Source organism: Hipposideros armiger, unplaced genomic scaffold (genome assembly GCF_001890085.2).
Source record: "Hipposideros armiger isolate ML-2016 unplaced genomic scaffold, ASM189008v1 scaffold_596, whole genome shotgun sequence".
NCBI classification, from domain to species: domain Eukaryota; kingdom Metazoa; phylum Chordata; class Mammalia; order Chiroptera; family Hipposideridae; genus Hipposideros; species Hipposideros armiger.
In genome coordinates this window covers 482,748-508,831 of record NW_017731946.1, presented here as the reverse complement: position 1 = coordinate 508,831, position 26,084 = coordinate 482,748, and the positions used below count along the sequence as shown (strand labels likewise).

The window sequence follows — 26,084 nt, the reverse complement described above, 5'->3', positions numbered from 1 at the left end:
CTTTTGTAATGGGTGGTATGCATGAGTGACATTGGCCCTGAGAGGAAGACATTATCTTTATCATATTGGGTAATAAACAAACCTGCTCTTTGCTTCAGAGAGAGAGAGAGAGACTATCTCTATATTCTAAGGCTCTTTGCTCTATAAACATCCTTGAAAATATAATCCAGAACAAAGGCAGCCCATGCCTCACTCACAAGATGTACAGAAATGCAAGAGATCCAGGGAGAAATGTCTCCGAACAAGCAGGTGGGGTGGGGGTGTTAGGAAAGCTAAGCAGAAAAACAATAGACATCCACCATATGTACACCTCTGTAATGTGGTGCCTTTTAGGGTGACTTAAGGTCATAAGTTTAGCACTTTTTACAAATGAATTCAGAGCACATTACTAATGTGTATCTTACAAAACCCTTACCTTAGAGCTCTTTTTCTTTTTTTATACAGATAACACATGGTGCCAAATTTATTTGCAGATTATCACAGCACTCCAACTCAAGTTCACAAGTTACACCTTTGCCTCAGCCTCGGCTAAATCTTGAACTAGTGCAGAATTCAGCAGTGCTAGGGTGCTGATCTTAGCATGCTTAGACATGGCATACTCGTTCTGGAGAGTCATGTGCTTTGTAAGCCCACGATTCACCATGACTATATTCTTTGCCAGGTGTTGCATAACAAGAAGAAGGGATTCCTCAGTGTGTGACAGGTAATGCTGTAGAGTTGGTGTCCATTCACCATTATCAAGAATTTTCAGTGTTAAACAAAAAGCTCCTTCCTGCTGCAATCTGAGAAGGAGAACAGTGCACCATATCGTAGTCCAACACAGTCCCATCAGATATTGGGCCAAAGTATGTTGCTCCACATCAGCCTCTCCAATGTCAGATGCTCTCCAAGGAAATGGAGGGCTAGAGGGTGACCCAGATCAAAATTTAAAGCTCCTAGAATCAGGCCGGCTGAGTGGAGCAATGGTTAAGAACTGGCTTGGGACGCCAGAGGGCCCCGGTTCGGATCCCACATATGAGGGCCAGTGACACTGCCCTCCACAGATAAGATGCTGAACAACAGCTCAACCTGGAGCTGGACTGCTGTGAGTCGCTGGCGACGGCGTAGGCTGCAGCCCCTGTGGCAGTGGGTTGCCATGGGCTACCGTATGTAGCTAGCAGCCAGTGTGAGTGGCCAGCAGCCAGTGTGAGCGGCCAGCAGCCTCAGTGAGCGGCCGACCAGAAGCCAGCAACTGATGTGCCTTGCCCGGGAAGAACACAATGATGGTGCCAACTTGGGCCAGTGAAGCAATGTCCTCCACAACTAGACTTAAGAACAAAATGACAGCAACTTGTCTGTTCCCCTTCCCCCAGTTCCCCAGCACTGTTCCCATCCCCCCAATTCCCCAATAAAAAATCTTAAAAAAAAAAAACAAAAAAAGCTCCTAGAATCTTCATTTCCATCTGTCTGATTTGGAGCTTCATGTAAGTGTTGTCAGTGACAAAGGGAAAGTCACCAATTTCTAGAGGGTACATTTCTTCACATTTGCTCGCAATAAACATGCCAGTGACACCAACCAGTTGCAACATCTTCTTGGGCACACAATTATTAGACCAATAATGGAAACAGCCCTGTACATGGTCGCCTGCAGTAACCTGGATTTCATTTGAACCTGCACTAACCAGCCAAGTAGGATAGCTCTCATGTTTCCAGTGACTTCACAACCCAGTAGGTATTTTGGCCTGACTGCTTGCTCTTCCTCAAGTTGTCTCAGATAAGCATAGATGTCTTTCACATATTCACTGCAAAGGTTAGGATGGGCTCCATCTTCTGCATCTGCATCGTTCACTGCAAGAAGTACATCAGAAAAAGCTTGACGCAGATACTCGTCTGCAGGGGCACATCCAGATGTTTCCACTGGGATTGGAGAAGGAGTATCAACCAAAATAGGCCCAGGTGAAAGGCTAATATTATGTCACCCAAGAATCTGGAGTGGGACACTGAGACACTGAGTGATTAGGTCACAGTAGGCACACAGACTGAAATGTCAACAGTTGTTACAACACCAAACCAAAAGCCACATGTAAGCTGATGTTACAAAGGGAACACAGGAGCCATGAGTAAGTACATGTTTTGAGAGAAGATAAGAGGAAAGGAGCTACTGGCAAACATGCAAGAAGTGGAGAAGGGAAAGATCTTGTTAAAATGTAAATCAGGACACATTACTCTTTGGCTCAAAATCTTCCCTTTACTTTTCAGTCAAAGTCTTTACAAGTGCCTGTGATGATGCTCTATAGAGTCTTTCCTCCTCTCTGGCTTCATATCTCATAACTTTCCTCCTCACTCACTCCAGTTTAGCCACGCAGACCTTGTTCTTCCCCAAAGCCAGACACATTATGGCCTCAGGGCCTTTGCACTTGATATTCTGCCTAGTATGTTCTTCCCTAATTGCCTGCATGTCTTGCTATCTCCTTCAGACCTTTGCTCAAATGCCATCTCTGCAAGACCTTTCCTGATCACTCTATTTAAAACTGCAATTCCATATCCACCCACACTCCTTATCCTCTTCCCTGATTTATTTTTCTTCATAGCACTATCATTGTATGGCATATTATAGATTTTACTTATGTGTTTATTGTCTATCGCCCATCACTAAAACATAAGCTCTGTGAGGTCAGGTTTTTTTTAGTCTGTTCAGCTCTTTGCTATATGCCCAGTGCATAGAATGGTTCCTGGTACATAGTAAGTGCTCCATAGATATAGCTTAAAAGGAAATAAATGAATCACTAAAGGAAACAGAGGACATTGCCTTGGTTATTTATTTTAATGGTGCAACAAATAATAAATAGTCTTGTGCATAGGTCTGTTCATATTTTTGCCAGTTTACTTTTGGAATAGATTCTTAGAAGTGAGATGAGTGGATAATACTCTTTTTTAGTTGAGATGATTCAGATGATTTTCTGTTCATCAAACCAACAAGTCAAAATTAAGATAGCTACCTACCAACAACAAATAGATAGTTACCTATCCCTGAAGGCCCATCTTAAATCACGCTTCTGGGAAAATTTGTATTATTCCAGGCAGAAGGAATTTACTTTTATTCCTGTAACACACACTCTCTCTCTAAAACAAACAAACAAAAAACAAACAAAAACCCCTTGTATTCTCTCTTGTCCATATCACACACACGGCATTTTTCACATTCTGCTTTGTGTTTATATAGTTACCTGTATACATCTCATCTCTTCAAATGGACAATAAGTTGCTTCAGAGCAAGGGGCACGTTCCTTATGAACTTTATCATCTCTGGCCCCTAACAGCATACCTTGAACTACAAACGATGACCAAATGAATAAATACAGTAGGTTAATCTATCACATGACGGTGCCCATATAAATGTATTCATTTAGAGTTATGCCTCACATAACACACAAGAATAAATCCCATGTGAACTGAAGGGTTGCATGTAAAAATTATAAGAAACTGTAAGAAAAAGAATTGATATATTTATTATTTGTTTAGAGGTCAGCAAAAGGACAGTCTGAACTTTGTGCCTTTAAACTAGACTGGCCCAATAAAAATGAGCCTGGAGCCCTCCAGCACATCATGTTGGCTCCTCTCTCACCGCTCCTGCCCAGATTCATGGCTCATGGTACTGATCCTGGCTGGTGCTCCTGCTGGGCTGGCCCTTCAAGGGACGACTGAATGTTCTTGCCCAAATGTAAGGCTCCAGAGTCAAGCCCATGGCCACAGCCATGTGGAAGACCTGGCAACTACCTAATCATTTGTGCTCAGGGAGCACATCAGCTTCTGTGTGGAGGTGGTGGGCTTTGTTAGCCTTTTCACTAAGTACAGGAGGAGTTTTATTTTCTGCTAGGATTTTCATAGGCTTCACCATTCTTGAAGGGGATCATTATGATATAGCTCTGAGTGCACATAAAAAAGCATCTCTTTCATCCTGCCTATCAGAGAGGTTAAAGAAATTCCATTGCCTTCCACACAGCCCACAATCCCATCTTTGAAAACAATCCACGCTCCCCCACTATCCCAGAGGACCCATATCCTCTCGCTGTCAGGATGATCACAGTCAACACCATGATTTGTCCTGCTACCAATGCAAAGCAACATTTTGGTGGTTTTCTCCAACGCTGTCCACAAATGATATCACATCATAATTTGGGTCCAATATTCAAGGACTCAGATGATGCTTAAGCAGAACTGTTAACTGACAGCTGTTCGTGATTGAAGGTTGCCTAAATACCTGGCCACACCTCCTGATACACTAACCTGGGCCACAAAAACAGGCAATAGTGAAAGCTCCAACAATTTGGGAGAATGATGATGGTAGAAAAGAGTTGTTTCCTCTTTTCTACCGACAGACAGGGCAGCTCTGTTAGAACTGTGAGCCATCACTTCATGTGCAGGTGCCCTGTCTGTAAACCATACCCACTGATAACAGGGGAAACACCTGTGCCATGCCCTACTACTCATCTCTTCTCTGCACTGTCCAACACCCTACCCCCATTTCTCTAGACTAGAGTGCAGATGTGAGATGAGGGCTATCTGGTTTCCAGGGACTTTGGGGAGATGGAATCTGTTTACTGATAGACACAATGGTGGACTCTTGTGCATCAGGGAGCTTTGCAGATTGGGCCCTAGTCCAGCATATCTGGTTACCAACGTGTCCCAAGGCTAGAAACTCACAACTCTGCTAGGCAACAGGATCACTGGCCCTTTAAATGCAACTGCTCCTCCTATACAACCTGCTACAAAGGGCATAGGAAGGCAACTGCCTGCAACCACCTAGTTTGAGCATCTGCCAAGAATCATCCTCTCCTCCCCTACTGAACCCACTGTTCCTTGCTCTCATTGATTTGCCTGGCTCTGTGCTTTGTCTTTTGCTGTCTGCTTCTAGTCTTCCTTAATTGAGGACCCATTCAATGTGTTTTTCTTTTTCTCTCATATATAGGCTTAGGACTCTTGTCAGTAAATTCTGATTCTTATTTTTAAATCTTCATGCTTTGTTGATTTTGGTGGTATTACTGCCTCCCTCCACTAACTTTTGTCCCATGAAACCCTTACAGGCTGGAGCAGCCTACTAGTCTTTCCAATAAGAAGCTCAGATGCTGTAGTTTCATCTTAGCAAACTGCTGATGGAGAGTAGGGGGTGTGCTCTTCAGGCATCCCCCACTCACTTCTCAAGTACCTAGAGTACTGTCCAAGTAAATGGCCTGCTAGGAAGTCTTTTGAGCAAGAGATAGAGCAATTGCCTCCCTCTCTGAGAAACAGATTGTTTCAATATGGTGGGTCCCAGAGGTGCTGAGACTTCAAAACTGGCAAACTTGCTCTTAGGGCAAGAGGATTGTGTTATTGGGTACCAAAAAGGCAATAACCCTTGCCCCTAATTGTCCCTTAATCCCTATCCCAGATGGTAGCTGACTGAGGTATCAATACTCTTTAAGGAAAATAATGGGGAACTCAACTTAGTCATGGATTAGGACGGATTATGAGTGCAGATTCTGAAGTCAGACCACCTGCATTCAAATCCAGCTATACTACTTCCTGGCCATGGGATTCTTGGAAATTATTTAACGTCTCATTTCAGTTTCTTCATTCGAAAAATGGAGATGATGATACTGATTGCAGCTACCTCAAAGGACTATTTTTCAGTTTGAAATGAATTATACATATAAAAGTGGTCACTGTTAGCTACTATTATTATTGGGTCAATTCAGAGAGACCTGGATATTTACAGAATTAAACTTCCAGGGTACATATGACTGTATAAGGATGATGATGAAAAAGAAAGTAACTTTCTAGACATCCTTGGGCAAATTAAATAGCTGATGACATCGTTCAGTCTGTGTAATATTCCAGGAGTATCCCAAAGACTCAGGAATGAAATTCTCTACAACTTCCTACATGGAAGAGTAATTATGTAACTATCTCAATGACAGCTTAATTTATTTTAGCCTAATACAATATTCTATTTATAGTCTACTATCTCTATAGCATCTCTAAGTCAATAGTTTTAAACCCAAGATCAGATGACTGGGACTTGTCTTATCAATGAGGAGATTTGGATGATTCTTAACAAGTTTTCTCCCATCGTTGAACGGTAGGTTCTCTAGAACATCATGGATATTCAAAAGTGGTTCGTATTCTACTTTTTCATTTTCACTGTCCTACTAAACACTACTTAAAGAAAGGAGAAAATAACAAATGTTATTTACCAATCTTATCTTCCCACTTGCTACCACAAAAAAGAGTGGGAGATAAAGTATTGTTTCATTTGTGGCCGAGACAGCAGCCTCCTAAGAGTTTAAGAACGTGTTCACCGCGCCCTGATCATGGGCCTCCCTGACCCCACATCAATATGATGCATGCCCTGAGCAATGTGATAGGGGGCCACCCTCTGGCCTGAGGACCTCCCTCAGGAGGTGATGCCTGCCATTATGGGCACTTTGGAGGCATCCCATCACTGTAAAATCTGGAAAAATTCTAGGTCCAAATCCTTGGTCTCCTTCTTTTTGCCCCTAGATTTCAATTCAGGATCTCTTATGAACCCAGCCTTTAAAGTTCCTAGGATACCTTCTTAAAACTGTATGTGCCAAGGCAGTGAAGAAGAGGCCCCTTGATAGCACAGAGAGGGGTACACTTGGGGGAAAGATGCTGGTGATGAATAGGTGAGAGAGGACAGGAGAAATGACTACCTAATTGTGTGACTGTGAAGATAAAATGGGTGTATTGGATAGAGTTTTCTTCAAAGAATTTGAGCATTTTTTAAACAAATGCAAATATTTCTGTAAATGCCTAGCAATTTCTGAACTAGTTGGGGGCATGTGCTCACTCATAGACACACACACACACACACACACACACACACACACATCTTGATTTAAGTTTTTAGAATTGCTAAATACCTATAAGCCATTGAGTAATAGTTTTTTACTCTAAATACTTTTAGTTGTTTGTCATGTTTTCCACTTGCTCAGGAGTTTCACCATGAGCTAACATGCAAGTAGGAGCAAGTTATGGAAAGGGCCACACCTACCTAGGAAAGAAGCAGCTCCTTCATTCAGCAACAAGGCAAGCGTATCACAAAAGACAACACCTGAAAAGCAGGTTGGGTTGTAGCGCATACTGCGGACACCTACCAGCTGTACTCCTTATATCTACATAAGATAGTCACTTGTACAGTGACTTTTTAGAAAACATACTCTTAATGTTTCTAAGTCAGTAGAGAAGACAGTATTGTAATTAACCTGAAAGAGAAGGAGCTTCGTACAGTTTAGGATAGAATGGAAATATTCTTGTCCTCATACTTCCAGTGAGAACCTGAGAGTTTCTCTCAGCAATTCTTAAGGGTTGTTGGCACTCAGGAAGTGGGGAGTGACCTAGTTTTGAAGATGACATATATAGTGTGGCATGTTGCTCTTTTGGAAGAGGAAAATATAATTAAAACAAAACGTTCCACATTTAGGAATTTCCACTTTAATGATCTGAGACACAACAAATACATTTATCTGAAGTTGTCTTTTAGGAGGCTTCACATGACCTAAATCCAGCCATTCGTTCAACATTTATTGAGCACCTACCATATAGCAGGCACTGTTCTAGGCACCAATGATATAGCAGTGGGCCTTGTTCACTTGCAATTCACATTCCACTGGGGAGAGACAGGAAATAAACAAAGGAAGAAATATAGAACGTGTCTGAGGAAAAATGAAACAAGCTAAGAGGATGGGGAATGACAGGGATGTTATTTCATGAAGATAGTAGTAATGAGGATAATAAACGTAAGTGATATTTGAGCTGAGACCAGAACAAAGAGAGTCAGTAATGGGAAAATGTGGAGGAAGAACAGATACTAGACAGAGGGAACAGCAAGTACAAAGTTTCCAAAATAGAAACATGCTAGGCATGTTCGAAGAACATCAAGAAGGCCAGTGGGGCTGGGGTAGAATGATGGAGAAGCAAAATGGTAGTCAATGTGATACTTGCTGTAGTTGCCCAGTATCCCGTCATATAGGTAAGGAAAGGACTTCCAATTTTAAGTATGTTGGGAAGCAAGTGGAGGATTCCTAGAAGGAAAGTGACCTGATCTGACTTACAAAAGGATCATCTGGTTGCTGTGTGCATCATAGTTTGTAAGCAGCAAAGTGGAAAAGCCCAGTAGGGGAGAACCACAGTAATCTAAACAAGAAAAGATGGCAACTTGAACTAGAGTCTTAGCAGTGGAGGTGCTAGGAAGTATTCAGATGTACTTTGAATACAGAGCCAGCATGACCCGCTTAAGGACCAGAGATTAGGTCAAGTACCACATTCATTTGTGATACAGCTGGAATCTGTGCCCCGGCCTTCTGGTTCTCACTCGGTATCACATCAACCTCTCCTTACCCAACAGAATATTAGTGTTTAACTTCATAATGTCACCTGAACTATTTCTTTCAAGGAATATATTTGAAATGTTCTCATTACAGAAACAGCCTAGTTAGAATCTATTTCACGAACCATTAAATACAAATGAAAAGTGCTATATGTGAAGTAGTCATGATGTTTAACCCTTTGGCAACTAGTTTAGAAGTGTCAGAGATACCAATGATATTTAGATATGCATTATATAGATAATACGTATTACTTCACAATTATTGTGCGTTAGCAGACAAAGACATCCCTTGACTGGGTGTGCATAGCTAGGAAAATACTTATTTATAGTCAGGAAACTTTAAAATACTCGATGCTTTTTTTGCTTGATGTTTTTAAAAACATCTATCTGGTCCTTGACATGTCAGAATTTACATTCTACTTGACTTTCAATAAACCAGGTATTGAATGTCCACTGTGTCAGCCACTATACTAGACACGGAAAACAAAAACGAATGGTCCTTTTTCATCAAGTATACAGACAAAAACAAACAAAAAACGATTTCTTAGAAAAATAAGCAAATTTTTAAAAAGTGGAAACATCTGTTGAAAACTACTGATCTGGTAATGCTAGAGGAAAACGGAACAACTAGATCTTTGTGGAATTGTCAGGAAAAGGTTTTCTGGGTGGGTGAGCATGGGTTTTAAGAAATCAGATTTGGCAGGTAGTCTGTTCCAGGAAAATACAGCACGGAGGCTAAGGGTAGAAGCAAGTAAGCCAAGGCCTCTGAGTCCACACCCGGGTGGAATAGGACTGGATCATTATTAGCTAAGGGTGGAGGAAGCAAGTAGAGGAAATCTGCAAACAAAAGCCAAGCACATATTAACATATGAAGAGGAATGAACCATGATCAAGACAAAGCATTAAGTGTCTTTTGTTGTTTTGCTGCCTGTAGTACACATTACAAACGGGCGCCACTGAGGGCCGGTTTTTACATTCATACCTCTCTCAACATTCATCCGTCTATGTCAACATGTTTATTAAGTACTTTTAACACACACTTTTACAGAAGTCAAGGCACTCTATGAAAAAGTTTTTCCGAAGAGAAGTTATCCGAAGAGCAGATTATACGTCAATTCACGGACAAAGGCGTTAGAGAGAGGAGCGGTTTTCTATTCCCCGCTTTCGTGCCACTATGGCAGTAAACTTTAAGTCGGGAAAAATGTTTTAATCGGTGAGATAATGCCTTTCAAGTGCTTAGCATAGTGTCTGGTCTGTAGTAAGCATTCAATTTATGGTTATTACTTTGACCTTAGATCTCTCTTAACCATTTGGGATTCTGTTTTCTCATTTTCAGACACGGATCACAGATGGTCTCTGACGCGCCAGCTAGCTTTGACAATCTCCTATTTCAAGTAGGCATCGAATAAAATGTTTGCTGAACAGTTGGAAGTATGCTGTCTCCCCTTGGGCCCAGCTGAACGCCCATCCGAGGACCAGCGGGGAGGGAATACAGGATCCGCCCGCTGGTCCCACACGCTTGTGTTTGGGGGTGGAGAACACACTACACGCCCTTTATCCAACACCTACAGGCGGGGACGAGAGAGAGTCCTGGTTCGCGATCTTAGCTCCAACCCGGGCCAAGTACACATTCCTCTTCTGCCAATACGACGCGACCTTCCCCGTTCTTGCCCCTCCTGAAGCCGGAACAGCTCATCCAAGCCAGCGGGGCAACGTACCCACCTCCGTCGACGGCTCAGACACGCCCCTTCCGGCCCAATCCCCGCCCCTCGGGCCCCGCCCACGGCCCCGCCCCGTCGCGAGCTCGGCACCAGGTCTTCCCAGTGCCCGCCCGGGCCGGGTCCACCCTCGACGCTCTGAGGTCACCGACGGGGCTGGCCTGCGGGGGGCGGAGGGACAGAGGAAAGATGGCGGCCAAGGCCGGATATTGGCGCCGCCTCCCCCAATCCTGGAGCCGGCGCAGATGAGGCAGCTCAGCTGGGGCCAGCGGCGCGTCGGAACCCGAGCTGGGGGGACCCTGGCGGTGGGGCCTGGCCCTGCTATATGCCGGCGCCTCAGCTAGAGTGAGCGCGGCAGCCGCGGCGACGCCTCTTGGCTTCGGCTCTTTCCCTGTGGCTGTGAGTGCGAGCGGGTGGCGGGCGGCAGAGGCGGCGGGACCGGGATGGAGGACGTTAACTCCAATGTGAACGCGGACCAGGAGGTGCGGAAACTGCAGGAGCTGGTGAAGAAACTGGAGAAGCAGAACGAGCAGCTGAGGAGTCGCTCGGGGGCCGTGCAGGGCGCCGGCTCCCTCGGGCCCGGCAGCCCGGCTCGGGCCGGCGCGTCCACTCCCTCCTCCGGCTCGGCGTCCCCACGGGGCTTCCCCTTGGGCCTCAACGCCAAGTTGGGCAGCGGGGCCGGGTCGGGCTCGAGGAGGACGAGCAGCGAGGAGCTGCGGGACACCACCTCCTTGTTGGCAGCGGGCGAGGGCGGCTTGCTGGACGAGGTGGAGCCGCTGCGGCCCGACGAGCTGGAGCGGCTGTCAGGCTGGGAGGAGGAGGAGGAGAGCTGGTGAGCGTGGGGCGAGCGTGGGGCTCCGGGCCGGGGCTGGGCGGGGACGGGCCCGGGGGCGGAGAGCGTCTTCCGAGGGTCCCTGGTAAGACACCCCGCTTTGTGTGGTGGGATCCGCTCTCTGACGGGGACTCGTGGTTTTCTTGCTTTGGCTGGAGGAAGATCAGCTAGAGTTGGGGAGTCGAGGCGTGTGAGAGGAAAGGGGTTTGTAGCTCGTTCTCCTCTGGGTTGTGGACCCTCTGGGGTTCGGACCCCGTTGGGGTCTGTGGGTTGGACAGCCTGGGAAGGGCTGCTCGCCTTGGGAGGAGGCGGAGGTGGGGGAACTGCTTTGTAGGAAGGGATCCTGCTTTGTGTGAAATGAAATACTGGCTTTGGGATGGTGGCCTGGGCATTTTGGATGTCGGAGAGGGGTCTGCTTGGTGAGGTATCACCCGGAGCGGGGAGCAGCCCATAGTGGTCTCAGCCTGTGTAGTGTGGTCAGTGTTTTGGGCTAGTGGGAGATGGGTGCATCTCTGGCAGCGATGGGGAGACGGTGTGAATCAGCACTCCCCTTTGGGTAGTGGGGTAAAGCTTGCTTTGTGTGGAGAGGGCAGAGGATGGTGCTGCTTTGTGTAAAGAGTCAAGAGTGGAACAAGAGCCCTGGCTCTTGTTTTTGAAACAAGAATTAGATCTGGCTTTTTTTTTTCTTTTTTTTTTTTTTTTGGCTGGACAGTTAACCCCATCCACCTTTCCTTTCTATTTTTAAATAGGGCTCTTTAAAAATCTAAGCCAAACCTGTATTGTCATAAGCCACTTCTTGATAAAATTGTGAACCACACCGTAATATCACTTCCATAAATGGAAAGGACATGGGAGCCGTTTTCCCTCATATTTTATTGCAACCGCATAACGATGTCTATGGGAAATGCTTTCTCTTAATTTACCCTTTTATAAAGTTTTAACTTAAATGTCCCTACTCTTTGTTGAAATTGAAACTTCTACGTTAGTGAAATGGAAATTCCTCTTGGACTCTGGTATTGCAGGGCTGCAACTTGACAGTGTCCTGAGATAGTTAAGAGCTTTGCCCGGATTCAGGCTCTGCCTCTGCCACTTACTAGTTGTATGACCTTGGGCAGGCTACGCTGAGTCTCATTTTCTTCCTCTATTTGATGGAGAAAACAATAGTTCTTTCCTCTGTAAAGTTCTGAAGATTGAAGTAATCCACGTATCCTTTTAGCTCTGAGTCTGGCATATAGTAAACTCTCCAAGACTAGCTGCTGTTACTCTTAAGCTTAGTTATTTAAATCAAAAATATTTAATGAGCTCTTACAAGATCTTGTGGGAGATTCTAAAAATTCTTGAAAGTTGATTCCTGTTCATTAAGGCAGTTACAGGCTTGTTGGGAGCCAAGTTTTATGCAGTTAAATAAGTTAGGATGCATACAGTGAATTGCCAATAAGAGTGATAGGAACAAAAAGTACTGAGAGTGCTCAGAAATTTGGAAGAAAATAATAGTCCAAAGTACTTGAGACAAACTTTTAAGGAGGTGGCTTTGGGGGAAGGAAGAGTGGGAAGGGGATTTTATGCTCTGACATCTGCTAGAGCAGAGTTAGAGATATTTGTAACTCCCAGTTAGGAGGTTTGAATTACAGAGATACCCTTGAATATATGATGTCAAGCCTTTATTTTATTGTCAAGCGATACCAAGTATTATTAGAACTGACTATGATATTGACAGTTTTTCATATTAGTGTGAAATCACGTCCTTCCAAAATAATTTTGGGCATATATACACTGAAAAGAACCCAGAATCATCTAAATATCATCACATGCCTCTTCCAAGTAATGATAATGATGTTCTAATAACGAGGATTAGCTGCACTCATCAGCCCATTTTAGATTATGTATTATTAGAACACATTGACTCCACTTGGAGAAGCTGACTAAAAAAGTCTTGCTTCTATGGTTTCTGACTATATGGTTTGTTAAAGTAAAGCAAGCCTTCTTAAATACCATGCCAGGAGTTTCTTTTGACCAGATGGTTCCTGCTTACTGCTTTGATCCTGGCTACATATGTTGATATTATAGATGTTCTGTACTTTTTCTGAAAAAAATGTGTGAATTGAAAGTTTGATAAATATATTTAAAGTGCTTTGGGATATGTGTTTGGAGCATAAGTTGGAAATGGTGGGTGTTAGTGGCAGGGGAAGATTTAAAAAGTCGAGTTTTTTCTTAGCAAGCTAAAAATCGAATTTCTGTAACTTATACCCATTGTATCTTCTTTTTCATTTAGACAAATGTTTTTCCCTAAGTGTATACTATATAATGCTAGTCCTGAATGTGTCAGTAGATACTGTGTGAAAAAATAATGGTGGATCTGAGGTCAAATGTATATGGGAAAATTGAAAGTCAACAAAAATAAACTTGGTTTTTTTAATGCTGGACTTTTTGATATGCTAATATGTATTGAATATAGTAAATCTCTAAGTGCTACGGTTTGTTTCCTAAACTTATTTGCGCTCCTAAGGAACTAGTATAGAACCTGCTTAGAAAACAGTGCTCTAGATCCCTGACTTTCACAGCTTTTTTTGGGGGGGGGGGGCGGAGGAGCAGGGCAGCTTCATGATAAATAACATTTTACATCATAGCCTAGTACGCACAAATATGAATAATTGAAACAAAAGTTCACAAAACTGTAGTTACTTTTAGTACATGTGGTATGCTCTAATATTTTCTATTCTGTTCTGTTTCTTTAGGAAAAAAGTGCTGGTTACAATGCACTAAACTGATTTTGTGACCCATCGTAATTCTCAGTTTGAAAAACATTCTTCTAGATCAACTAGGTAAAGTTCAGAGAAGGGAACTAACATTGTGTATCAGTGTCAAACAAGGCCAGGCAGCTTATAAACATTTTTGCACTTAATTGCATTTAATTTTCATTCATTTATGAGATAGGTATCATTATCTAGGTAAGAAATAATCTCTAAGTATCAAATAGCACACAGTAAATGATGGAGTCAGGATTTGAATATAGGTCTTTATGACATCAAAGCCTATGCTGTTCACTCTACTTTGCTTTTTTCAAGTATAATTTCATTTCCACATGAATGACACTTTAAAGTATTTGAAGACTACTATGATCCTCTAACTGCTTCTCCCCACCACACACTTTCAATATTCTTGTCTCTTTTTTGGAGTAAAACAATCCCAGTTTATTTCATCATTGTTTAGATAATGTAATTCTCTGATCCTTCTACTGTGATCATTTTTCTCCTAATGAATTCTGGTTGCTCATTGTCATAAACATGGTACCTAGAACTGTACAGAACATTTTAAATGATACTGACCAGATAGTGTGTGGTGGCTATAATTGCTTTAGCTAAATGCTATTATTTTGAAACCAAATATTTCACTAACAGTTTTTACTTATGTTACTAAGCTTAATATGAGCCAGTAGTGTCAGTTACACCCTGTATCTTTTGTACATAGTTGTTAAAGTCTCCCTAACTCTGTTTTTGTGTAATGAATTTTTTTTGGCTTAAAATTAGGCCTTTGTATTTCATTTTGTTAGTCTTGATCTAGGCATTTAAGATTATATGTTCTTGCTGATTTTTTTTTGTCATTTGCATATTTGGTAGGCTAGCCTACCTGGTCTTTATTCAAGTTGTTAAAAATATTAAAATGACAGAGTAAAGGACTCTGAAATGTGCAGCTCAACTAGACTCCTTCCAGATTAACATCAGTTCATTAACACATATTGTGGGTTGTTCAGTAACTGTTAGCTCCACTTATTATTTTCAAACCATTTTGTCTATATGGGTATTATGAAAGATTTTGCCAAATAGCTTGCTTTAATTAAGCTATACTGTACCTATAGGGTTCTTATCTGCAATAAAGTAAACCTATCAAAATAGAGAGTGCAGTTAATTTGGTATAACTTGTTCATAGTGAATCCTCTCTGGATTGTTCCTTTTTTAACTTCGCAAACATTTTAGTTAATCTAGTTTTGAATTTTATAAGGAATAAGTTTGATCTAGAATTTCCAGATACTAATTTTTCTCTTTAGAAATTACCATATTTCCCTTATCCAGGCTTTTTATGCTGTCATGATATCTGGATTGACATATTTCAGATTGACAAAAACTCAGTGACAAAATTTCAATTCCTTTCCATTGGAGGAGTGGCCTAAGCCTACATTCATTCTGTTGTACTGTCTCTTGTCACCTTGCCTCGTGTGAACTTCAGTTTCCTTTGAAGAGTGATTATTCAGCGTGTCCATTTGAACAAACTATTGGCAGAAAAACAGAAGCTAAAGAAGAATATTTCTGCCTTCTCTATGTCATCTAGTATCGTTGCATATTTTGCTTCAGTATTTTGGCCTTTTTTGTACTGCTGCTCTCAGTGTAATTTTTTTCTCTTCAAGTTTTTGTTTGTTGAGATATAATTGACATACAATAAAACCCACCTGTTTAAAGTATGTAATTCACTGATTTTTAGTATATTCACAAAGTTGTGCAATCGTTACTACTATCTAATTCCAGAACATTTTCATCATTCCCACAAAAAACTCCAGCACATTATCAGTCCCTTCCCATTTCCCCTGGACCCCAGCTCCACTTTCTGTGTCTGTGGAATTGCCTATTCTGCTCATTTCATATAATTGAAATCATATAATACGTGGCTTTTTGTGTCTGGCTTCTTTCATTTAGTATAATGTTTTCAAGGGTCATCCATATCTTAGTGTGTATTAGAACATTCTCTTCTTTTTGTTGTTCCCATTTGTATCTGAATAATGTTACCCCATTTTGTTTACCCACTCATCAGTTGAGGGGCATTTGGGTTGTTTCCTCCTGTGGCTGTCATGAAAAATGCTGCTATGAATATTTATTTACAAGTTTTTATATGGATATGTTCCCATTTTTCTTCAGTGTATACCTAGAAGTGGAATTAGTAGGTAGGATAACTCCATATTTAACTTTTTGAGAAACTGCCAGACTGTTTTGCACGCTGGCTGTACCATTTTTTTTACATTCCCACCAGCAGTATGCAAGGGTTCCAATTCCTCTATATCCTCGCCAACACTAGTTATTGCCTTTTTTGTTATATAGCCATCTGCTGGTATCTCGTTGTGGTTCTGATTTGCATTTTTCTAATGATGTCAAGCATCTTTTCATGTATGTATTGGCCATTTCTATATATTCTTTGGAGAAATGTTTCTCTAAACCATTTGCCCATTCTCTAATTAGGTTACCTGTCTTCATATTGTTAAGTTGTAACAGTTCTTTATATATTTTGGATACTAATCCCTTGTGCAATAGATGTTTGCAAATATTTTCTGCTATTTTGTGTTGGGTTTTGTTGTTTTTTTTCAATTTCTTGATGGAGTCCTTTGAAGTACAAAGTTGTTAATATTATGAAGTTTAATTTATCGAACTTATTCTTTTATTGCTTGTCCTTTTGGTGTCGTAGCTAAGAAACCCCTGTCCAAGATTTGCTGCTGTCTTTTCTTCTAAGAGGTTTATAACTTTAGCTCTTAACATTTATGTCTTTGATCCATTTTATCCTGGTAAAAATACATAATATCAAATTTACCATGTTAACCATTTTTAAGTGCATAGTTCAGTGGCATTAAGTATACCTTCCTATTGTTGTGGAGCCATCACCACCATCCATCTCCAGAATTTTTTTATCTTCCCAAACTGAAACTCTATACCATTAAACAGTATCCCTCCCACAAGCCCCAGACAACCACCATCTACTTTCTGTTTCATATTTGACTACTCTAGGTAACTCATATATGTGGACTCATACAATATTTGTGCTTTTGTGACTGGCTTATTCCACTTACCACAATGTTTCCAATATTCATTTATGTTGAAGCACATCTCAGAATTCCCTTCCTTCCTTTTTTTTTTTTTTTTGACTTCTCTAAAGGTTTATTTAATTTCATAATCCTCAATGGGCAAGAGAAAACAGCACTTAAATCTTCTATTCCCAAACCTAAGCTTATATGATGTTTATTTAAATATAGAATTTATATGTATATGCTTTTTTTGTGACAAAAAAACTCAGCCTCCCAAATGTATAGTTCAGTATTGTCAACCACATTTGCATTATTGTACAACAGATCTCCAGAACCCTCCCATCCTGCATGATTGAAATTCTACTCCCACAGAACAGCAACTCCTTACCTTCCCTTCTCCCCCAGCTCCGGGCAATCACTATTCTACTTTCTTTCTGAGTTTGACTACTGTAGGTACCTCATAAGTGGAATCATGTATTTGTCTTTTGTGGCTAGCTTATTTCACTTAGCATAATGTTCTGAAGGTTCATTCATGTTGTATCATATGACATGGTTTCCTTTTTTAAGACTGGATAATATTCCTGTGTGTGTGTGTGTGTCACATTTCTTTGGTCCAGTTCATTTATTGATGGACACCTGAATTGCCTCTGCCTCTTGTCTATTATAAATAACACCACTATGAACATGGGGATACAAATATCTGTTCAAGTCCTTGCTTTCACTTCTTTTGGGTATGTACCCAGAAGTGGAATTGCTAGATCACATGGTGAGTCTATGTTTAATTTTTTGAGGACCCACTATACTGTTCTCCATAGCAGTTACACCATTTTACATTTGACCAGCATTAACACAAGGGTTCCAGTTTTTCTACATCCTTGCCAACATTTACTTTGATTCATTTTGACTTTTATATAGTATGAGATTAGGATCCAACTTTATTCTTTCTGCATGTGGATATCTAGTTGTCCCTGTACTGTTTGTTGAAAAGACTTTTCTGTCCCCATTAAATTGTCTTAGAATTCTTGTCGAGAATCAGTTGCCTTTAAATGTATTTCTGGACCCTCAGTGCTATAAGTTTTGAAATTGGAAAGTGTGAGTCCTTCAATTTTGTTCTTTTTCAAGATTGTTTTGTCTATTCAGGGTCCTTTGTATTTCCATATGGATTTTAGGATCAGCTTGTAAATTTCAGCAAAAAAAGCATCTGGAATTTGGATAGTGATTGCATTGAATCTTTAGATCAATTTGAGGATCTTAAATATTGGGATCTTAACAATATTCATTTTTTAATCCATGGGCATTGGATATTTTTCCACCCACTTAGGTCTTCTTTAATTTCTTTCAATTGTTTTTTGTAATTTTTGGTGTATTAAGTCTTACTTTTTTTGGTTAATTTTATTCCTAGTTACTTTTTTATCGATGCTATTGTAAATGGAATTGTTTTTCTTCGCTGTCTTAATTTCATTTTTTCATTGTTCATTGCTATTGTATAGAAATACAGTTGACTTTTTTTTTTTTTTACAGTTGACTTTTGTATATTGATGTTACTGTATCCTGGAACCTTGCTGAAGTCATTTATTGGCTGTGGTAGGTTTTTTTTGTGGATTCCATAGGCTTTTTTTTAGCTGAGCCATCCTGCCACCTGTTGGCAGCTCAGCGGCAACTCAGCTTGGGCCGGATTCGAACCGCTGTTGCTCAGAGCTCAGACTCTTGAGTGAGCTCTTAACCAACTGAGCCACTCGGCCGGTCCACTCCATAACTTTTTTGTATATGAGAATATGCCATCTGCTAATAGAGATAATTTTACTTCTTTTCCACTCTGGATGCCTTTTATTTTATCTTCTTGTTAACTGTCCTAGCTAAAACATCCAATGTAATGTTGGGTACAAGTGGTGAAAGTGGACATCTTTCAATGAGATTTTTATTGCTTTTATTTTTTTTTTTTAAGATTTTATTGGGGAATTGGGGGAGGGGAACAGCATTGGGGAATCAGGGAAGGGAAACAGACAAGTTGCTGTCCTTTTTGTTCTTCAGTCTAGTTGTGGAGGACTTCGCTTCACTGGCCCATGTTGGTATTATCATTGCGCTTTTCCTGAATGAGGCAGATCACTCGCCGACCATTGGACGGCCACTCATGGCAGCTCACGGCAGCTCATGTAGGCTGCTGGTCGCTCGCACTGGCTGCTGGCCACTCACAGTAGCTTATCGCAGCCCACTGCAGCAGGGGCTGCAGCCTACACCTTCGCCGGCAACTCACTGCAGCCCAGCTCCAGGTCGAGCTGTTGTTCTCTCTCTTAGCTGGTGACCCAAGCCAACTCTTAACCAACATGCCACTCGGCCGGCCCTATTGCTTTTATTTTTAACAATAGCTAACAATTACTTATTGCATTAACATAACAGATACATTGCTAAGCACCTTATATACACTATTTTCCTAATAACTATATAGTCACACTATTATTATACCCCTTTTAAAAGATGAGTACCTTAGAGCTTAGGTTAAATAATTTGCCTATAGTCACTCAGGTATACGGCTCAACTAGAATTGGAACCCAGTTAGTCTGACTATATTAAAAAATTTTCAACCCTTACCTAATTCTAATTATCGGTTATTTTTTATATTATTCATAATAGATTTATACTATCATTCACCTTGGGCTATTATATGTCCCCTCCACCCATTCTGCCTTTCTGTCATTTGTCTTTAATAATCTGAGCCCTTTGTACAGTTTTATTGTTTACAGCAGGACCTCTTTTTGTACTCATTATTCTTATACTAACTTGGCCTTTGGAGCCTCTAGGAGTCAGATAACATTGTAGCTAATAGCCATGACTCTGGAACTAGATAGCCTGAGTTGGAAGCCCTGCTTTTACCTTTGTTAGCTGTGTGACCTTGGGCAAACCACTTAATCTCTGTGTTTGAACCTCTTTATTATTTCTGAAATACTGTCATGTGCTGACGCTTAAGAATGGGGATACTTTTAGAGATGTTGTTGTGCATTTATACAAACCTAGACAGTGCAGCCTACTACACACCTAGACTATATCGGATATATATATTGCTCTGTAGGGGAGGAAAAATAATTTTTCCTTTACCCTTCTGGGTTTTTGGCTGAGACATCCCTGTAATAAAAGACAGATTAATATGAGAAAAACAAAAGATTAAAACATGTATGCCCCCTGTACACATGGGAGAGACCTAGGAAAATAGTAACTGACCAAAATGGCTTAAGTCACCACCTTAAATACCATCTTCAGCTCAAAACAAAACTAGCTGGGGTGAGGGAAGTCAGTTATGGGATGTTACCAAGAAAAGCACAGTAAACAAGGATAAGGTAGTTAATACAGATTTAAGTCATTGCCATCTGCTTTGATAAGAGTTTCTAGAGGTAAAGTCATCCACCTCTTCCTGGTACACTGAGGGAGATACCTTGACAAATGGAGATTTAGCTTACAAAAGTCAATGTCTTTCACAAAGGACAACTTCCACTTGGTTTTCAGAGCTTCTCTCATATCCTTTATTAATTTTATTAATAAATTTATAAATTAATTTTATTAATTTATATTATTAAATCATATTAAATTTAATTTTATTAATTTATTAATATCTTAAAATTAAACAGCCTAAACTAATCCTTATGCCAAAGAAATATATTTTAGGGTGACATATTTCTGTTCACCTACAGCTCTTAGGCTACAAACCTGTACAGCATGTTACTTGTACTGAATACTATAGGCATTTGTAACACAATGATATTTTTGTAATGTGCTGTGCTAAGACATTGCAATGGCAACGGAATCACTATACGATTGGAATTTTTCAGCTCCATTTTAATCTCACAGGACCACCTTCATAAATGTGGTCTGTTATTGACCAAAATGTCGTTATGCAGCACATGACTGTAGAGATCATTATTGTACCAACCATATAGAATTAAATGTAATATATGTGAAGTATTGGGTTGTCGGAAAAGGCATGACATATTTTTTCTGTTTTTCGTTGCAAAAATGTGTCATGACTTTTCCGACAACCAAATATTTAGAGCAGTTCCTGGCACAAATTAAATGTATAAATGTTACCTTTCATCATTGTCATCAACATAATCATCACTGTTTTACCACTTTAGTTCCAGACTTGTCTATCTTTGCATTAAACTTAAACAAACAAAAAAAAGATTTTATTTTGGAAAATTTCAAACATACACAAAAGCAGAGTGAACAGTAAAACAAACCTCCATTTAACTTATCACTCATCTTTAACACTTAGCCAACTTTTGCCATTCTGTTTTTCTTTTTAAAGATTTTATTGGGGAACTAGGAAAGGGAAACAGCGTTAGGGGCTTGGGGAAGGGGAACAGCCAAGTTGGTGTTCTTCAATCTTAGTTGTGGAGGGCACAGTTAGCTCAGCTCCAAGTCCAGTCACGCTGCTCAGCTCAAGGTGCTGTGTTCAATTAGTTGCGGGTGGGCTAGCCACCATCCCATGCCAGAGTCAAACTGGCATCCTTGTTAAGAGTGCACGCTCTATCCCCTGAGCCACCTGGGCAGCAGCTCAGCTCAAGGTGCCGAGTTCAGTCTCAGTTGCGGGTGGGCGTAGCCCACCATCGAACATGCAGTCTTGTTAGGAGCACGTGCTCTCACCAACTGAGCCATCTTGCCACCGGTTGGCAGCTCAGTGACAGCTCACTGGCCCGTGTGGGAATTGAACCGGTAACCCTGTTGCTCACAGCTCTCACTCTTGAGCAAGCTCTTAACCAACTGAGTCACTTGGCTGGCCCTATGCCATTATTTTTTCATCTGTACCACTCAAACCTAAACCCCCTGAAATATTTTGAAGCCAGTTCCATCCCAAACATCATATCATTTAATTACTAAATATTGCAGCAGATGATAAGGACTTTTAAAACATTTTCACAATATCAGTGTCACACCCCGAATTAAAAATAATTCTTTAATATTATCAAATGTGCTGTGAATGTTTTTAGATCAGATTTTCTAAAAATTGGTTTGCACAACCATGTTTAGAATTTTCTTTCTATTCTTTTATAAACTTAAGATGAAATGGCCTCCTTCTTCCAGTGTTTTGATCATTTTTATATCCCTAGTTAGTTTGTTGGTGATGGTCAGAACAGGTCCAGTTCTCATTTCTTCCTCAGCCTTTTGAGATATTAAATGTTGAGGCAAGTCAATAATTTCTTATGTGTTTTGCTATGTGCAGGGTCATGTTTTCAGCAGGTGTCTAAATACTTGAAGTGGTCCCATATCACTAGTATACCTTTTCTTTGTACTGAAATTGAAGTTTGTATTAGGTAACATTATATCCTGTCTTGGCCTGTTGGTCTGTAAGTAACTACTGTAATAGTAATGGCAGATTCTTTTTCTCTTGAGGGTCAGTTTCAGTTTTGAAAACTATTAAGAGTCATTATTATGCCCAGTGAATAAAAATGGGTTAGCAAGATATTTTAAGTCCTCAGCAGTCCAACTCACAGTTCTTCATCTTTTTCCTAGATTTATATGCTATTGCCAGAAAACTTCATGAATATTCATGCCTGTGAGCTTGTGCTGTTCATTATGCATAGAGCACCTTTTTTTCTATCCTTTGTGAAATTCTAAATTTAGCACTTGGTTTACTTCCTCTTCAATGTTACCTATTACTTTTTATACTCATATATCCTTTTCATCGTATATGTAACACTGCATGCTTGTACTTTGGTGTGTCTAGATTGTGAGCAATTTAAGCAGAGGGACAGTATCATATTCATTTTTATGTTTCACAGTATCTTGTGTGTAGTAAGGGTTCAGTTACATTAAGTTTAATCAATCTGATTGTCAGTGATTTTAGGTTGAAATGAAGTGAAGCTATAAAATGAGACCAAATTTCTTGCATGACCCTTATGCCAATTATAGATGAATCTCACACATATTCTACATAATGGCAGTATTGAATCTGTATTCTCCCATGATGAATTAAAGAAGAAAGTACCATCTCAATAGTGTCTGATGTTAAAAACCAGTTTTAAAATTAATTAAAATAGTCATGTCTCTCTTTGGTAGGTTAATGGATGTGCCTTGTTTCAATTTCTTTGTATTTTTTGTGATTTCTAAGTTTCCTGTTATGAACACAAATTACTTTTATAATTTAAAAAATTCTATTGATAAGATTTAAGTCACTTTTGTTACATAGATGGGGATCTTAATGTAACATGATACGTTAAAAACCATTGAGGTTTTCCTTGTTACTTAGTGGTAGTAAGGTTATATGTCACAGATGAAGAAATTTTGGTTCCAGAAATTTAGACATGCATTTTTGATAGAGCTGGAGTCCAAGTCAGTTGATGTATACTCATATGACCTTATGATCTGTTACTAGTTTTTAACTTTCCATTTTAAAAATGAAATTCCACAAATGTAAATATGAGCAAGTTTGTAAGATTTACCTATATAAAGAATGTAGTTTGTTTTTGCAGGGGGAGCCCCGAAACTTTTTTATTTTCTAGGAATGTCAGATGAGGAGCCCCAGAGCTGTGTAGCTCACATCCCGTGAGCCATCTGGGTCACTATGTGGCGTCTCTCCTCAGTCCCATCCCTGGGACTACCCTACATGCACATTTCTATGCCAGACTTTCCGGAACCGGAAACCTAGTGCTGACGCCCTGCTAGCTGGAGAGGGTTCCTTACCTTCTCCCTCCACTTCCCCAGACCTCCCTGCCTTCTTGCCCTTCTGCTAGGACTATGTCTCTATCTCTAAATTAGCTTAATTTTGACATGTTTTTTTAAAAAGGAGACAATTTGGATAGTAAATAGCAGAATTAAGTAGTGTCTTAATTTAAATGGCTTTTGTTATAATTATTGTTTCTTACAGTAATGACTTATACTAGCCAAAGTGCACTGCACATTGACTCCTATTGTGCTAGTTTTGTAGCAAAAATGAACTTTTTAAAAAGCATGTCGGTTTTAAGGCTTTCAGTAAGATAAGTTCTTATTTTGCCTGTTTCATTTACTCAAAATCACATCTTCTGGGATCTTTCATTTGGGAATCTAAATTTTAGAGGAAGTGGACACTTTAAGGAACAAACTGGCTTATTTAATAGGAAGCCTTAAACTCGTCTTTAAACTAGGTGTGGCTCAAAAAATATAAAACATGCTGTTTGCTTTGATCTGGGAAAAGGCTCAAATTCTGGATTAAATTGAAATTTCTTAAGGATAAAAGACTATAGTTAAAAGATGAAAAAGTGATTGTATCTGCTTGAAATGTGAGAAATAATAAAAGCAAGATAATGCAGTACCATAATATCTGATAGGAAATTTGTGAAAACATTTGGAAAGATAAGATGAAGAGGGAGGTAGTGTCTAGTTAAAAAATAGAGGTTTAACATTTATGAGGATGAATTAAACTATCTCCCACTTCTACAATTTACTAGAACGAAACCCCTCCCACACACAGTCCTCCACTGCTGCATTCAGGAGCTGCTGCCTCTCTCTCTTGAGAGAGTCAAGAGTACCCAACTATGTGTGGCTGGCAGTTAAGGCTTGTTTTGTTTGAAAGGTATGAATAAGAAGTAAGGGTGGGTCAGGCTAAGTTTGTAAGTGACCTGTTTAGTCTGATAAGCTTGAGGAATGGAATTTAATAGATGCTATCAAGTTAGTGAGGAGCTTTTAAAGTATGCATTTCATGCCTAATTAGTACTCTTATCTTACAATGAGATTAGATTGTATGTCTTTATTAATAACTATTTAGTATTTTTAGGATGTGAATATCTTTTGAGTGGGTCTGCTAATTTCCCCTGTATGAGGGAGATAATAGGTCTTGTGTTGACTTGTCATAGAGAAATTTTTATTTCCCGTTGGTTATTTTTAGCTGGACTGACCTGAAGAGGATTGAGAAACAAAAGTTTATGAACCTGATGAATCCTAGAAACCTAAATCTAGAGGTTTGGAGCTTGATGATCGGCACTGTAGGTCTTGATGGTAGTACAACCAATGAATGAGAGAGGCTAGCAACGAGCTCTTTGTGAGGTATAATAATATACTTTGTCTTGATTCATCTTTGAATTCCTGTCTAGCACCATGCCTGGCCAATGGTAGCTGCTACATAAATACTGTTTAAATGATTGAGTGGAGCTTGATACTAAGCCTTCAAGGTGCTTAGAGTTTAGATTGGAGACAGAATGAACAAAAAATTATTGGGTTCTCTCTGAAACCAGCAATGAGAGTTCATAAAAGAAAGATTTATGTGGACTTGAATGTGAGAGTTGGGACTTAAGATTTAGGTACAGATGGAAGGCTATTTCTTGCTGTTCTGTCAGAATCAAAAAGCATAGGAAAAGCTGTATTTGAGTAGGGTAAAGAAAGCCTGTGGAGATACTTAACGGAAGTTTGTTGGGGAACAAGTGAGAAATAAAGTTAGATCATTGCACTGGAGACCATACTGTAGATGGCCTATGAAATCTAGAAGGAGATTTTTTTACTGTTCCAACATTCTTGAGTGTTGGTCAGTGTGGCATAATATATAGATGGGAACAAAAGGCACAGCTATCTTTGTAGGCTAGAAAACAGAACCTCTGAGCTTTATCAATCTCTTGTTCCTGAAGCATGTGGCAAAACTGGAACTGGGACCAAAGTATTTGAGTCCGTAGTGATAATCCTTTTCATTTCATTCCAATTACTTATAAATGATTTCATGAAAACCATCATATCAAGTTAATGATTAAAGATCAGATTTGTTTAGTTCCTCTTATAAAATATCCACATTGTTTAAAATATTGTTTTCACTATTAACTCTTATATGAGGATATTGACATTTTGTGCCAGGTAATTCATTGTTGGGGGGGGGGGGCTGTCCTATTTATTGCAGGATGTCTAGCGGCATCCCTGGCCAAACAAAAATGTCTAGACATTGCTAGATGTTCCCTGCAGGCAAAATCACCCCCAAATATTGCCTTAAAACATAATTACAGTGTGGTTTCAAACGTAACCAGAAACAGTGCTATATTTCAGGAATAAGTATCATAGTAACTTTGCTTCATTTACATTTCTAAGTCATAAAATAGTAATGTTCTAAAAATTACGAAAGACTAAAGTGGTTGTGTAAGTTGTACAAACCCGGACACTATGTGAGAGTCAAAGGAGAGCTGGGATGCCAAAACACAGCAGGCTTAAATTAGGACTTGCTGCGCAAACTGGCATGAATAGTCACCCTAGGAGTAAACCTCAAACATTTATTGAGTACCTACTATGAGCAGAGCACTATGTTAAGATGATAAGGAGTAGTCATAAGAACTGTGGAGGTTGGCAAACCTCAGAAAAAGTAAGTCTTGGATTGGTCTTTAAGTAAGGCTTGGGTTAGACAAGTAAAATGAAAAGTAAAACTCACCCCCCACCCCCTCCTTT

At 40.1% G+C, this 26,084-nt stretch overlaps 1 protein-coding gene and 1 pseudogene across 1 annotated transcript in view; one reads left to right on the top strand and one right to left on the bottom strand.

Moving 5' to 3' along the window:
• Positions 1 to 505: 505 nt before the first annotated feature.
• LOC109371870 (G2/mitotic-specific cyclin-B1 pseudogene) lies at positions 506 to 2,437 on the bottom strand (annotated as a pseudogene).
• Positions 2,438 to 10,249: 7,812 nt separating this feature from the next.
• Positions 10,250 to 26,084, top strand: part of SLAIN2 (SLAIN family member 2) — a 76,018-nt gene continuing 60,183 nt past the window's right edge. Inside the window, exon 1 of the mRNA XM_019624620.1 lies at positions 10,250 to 10,918. Coding sequence (XP_019480165.1) covers positions 10,530 to 10,918 — 389 coding nt within the window. The 5' untranslated portion in view covers positions 10,250 to 10,529. The remainder of the gene's footprint in view (positions 10,919 to 26,084) is intronic.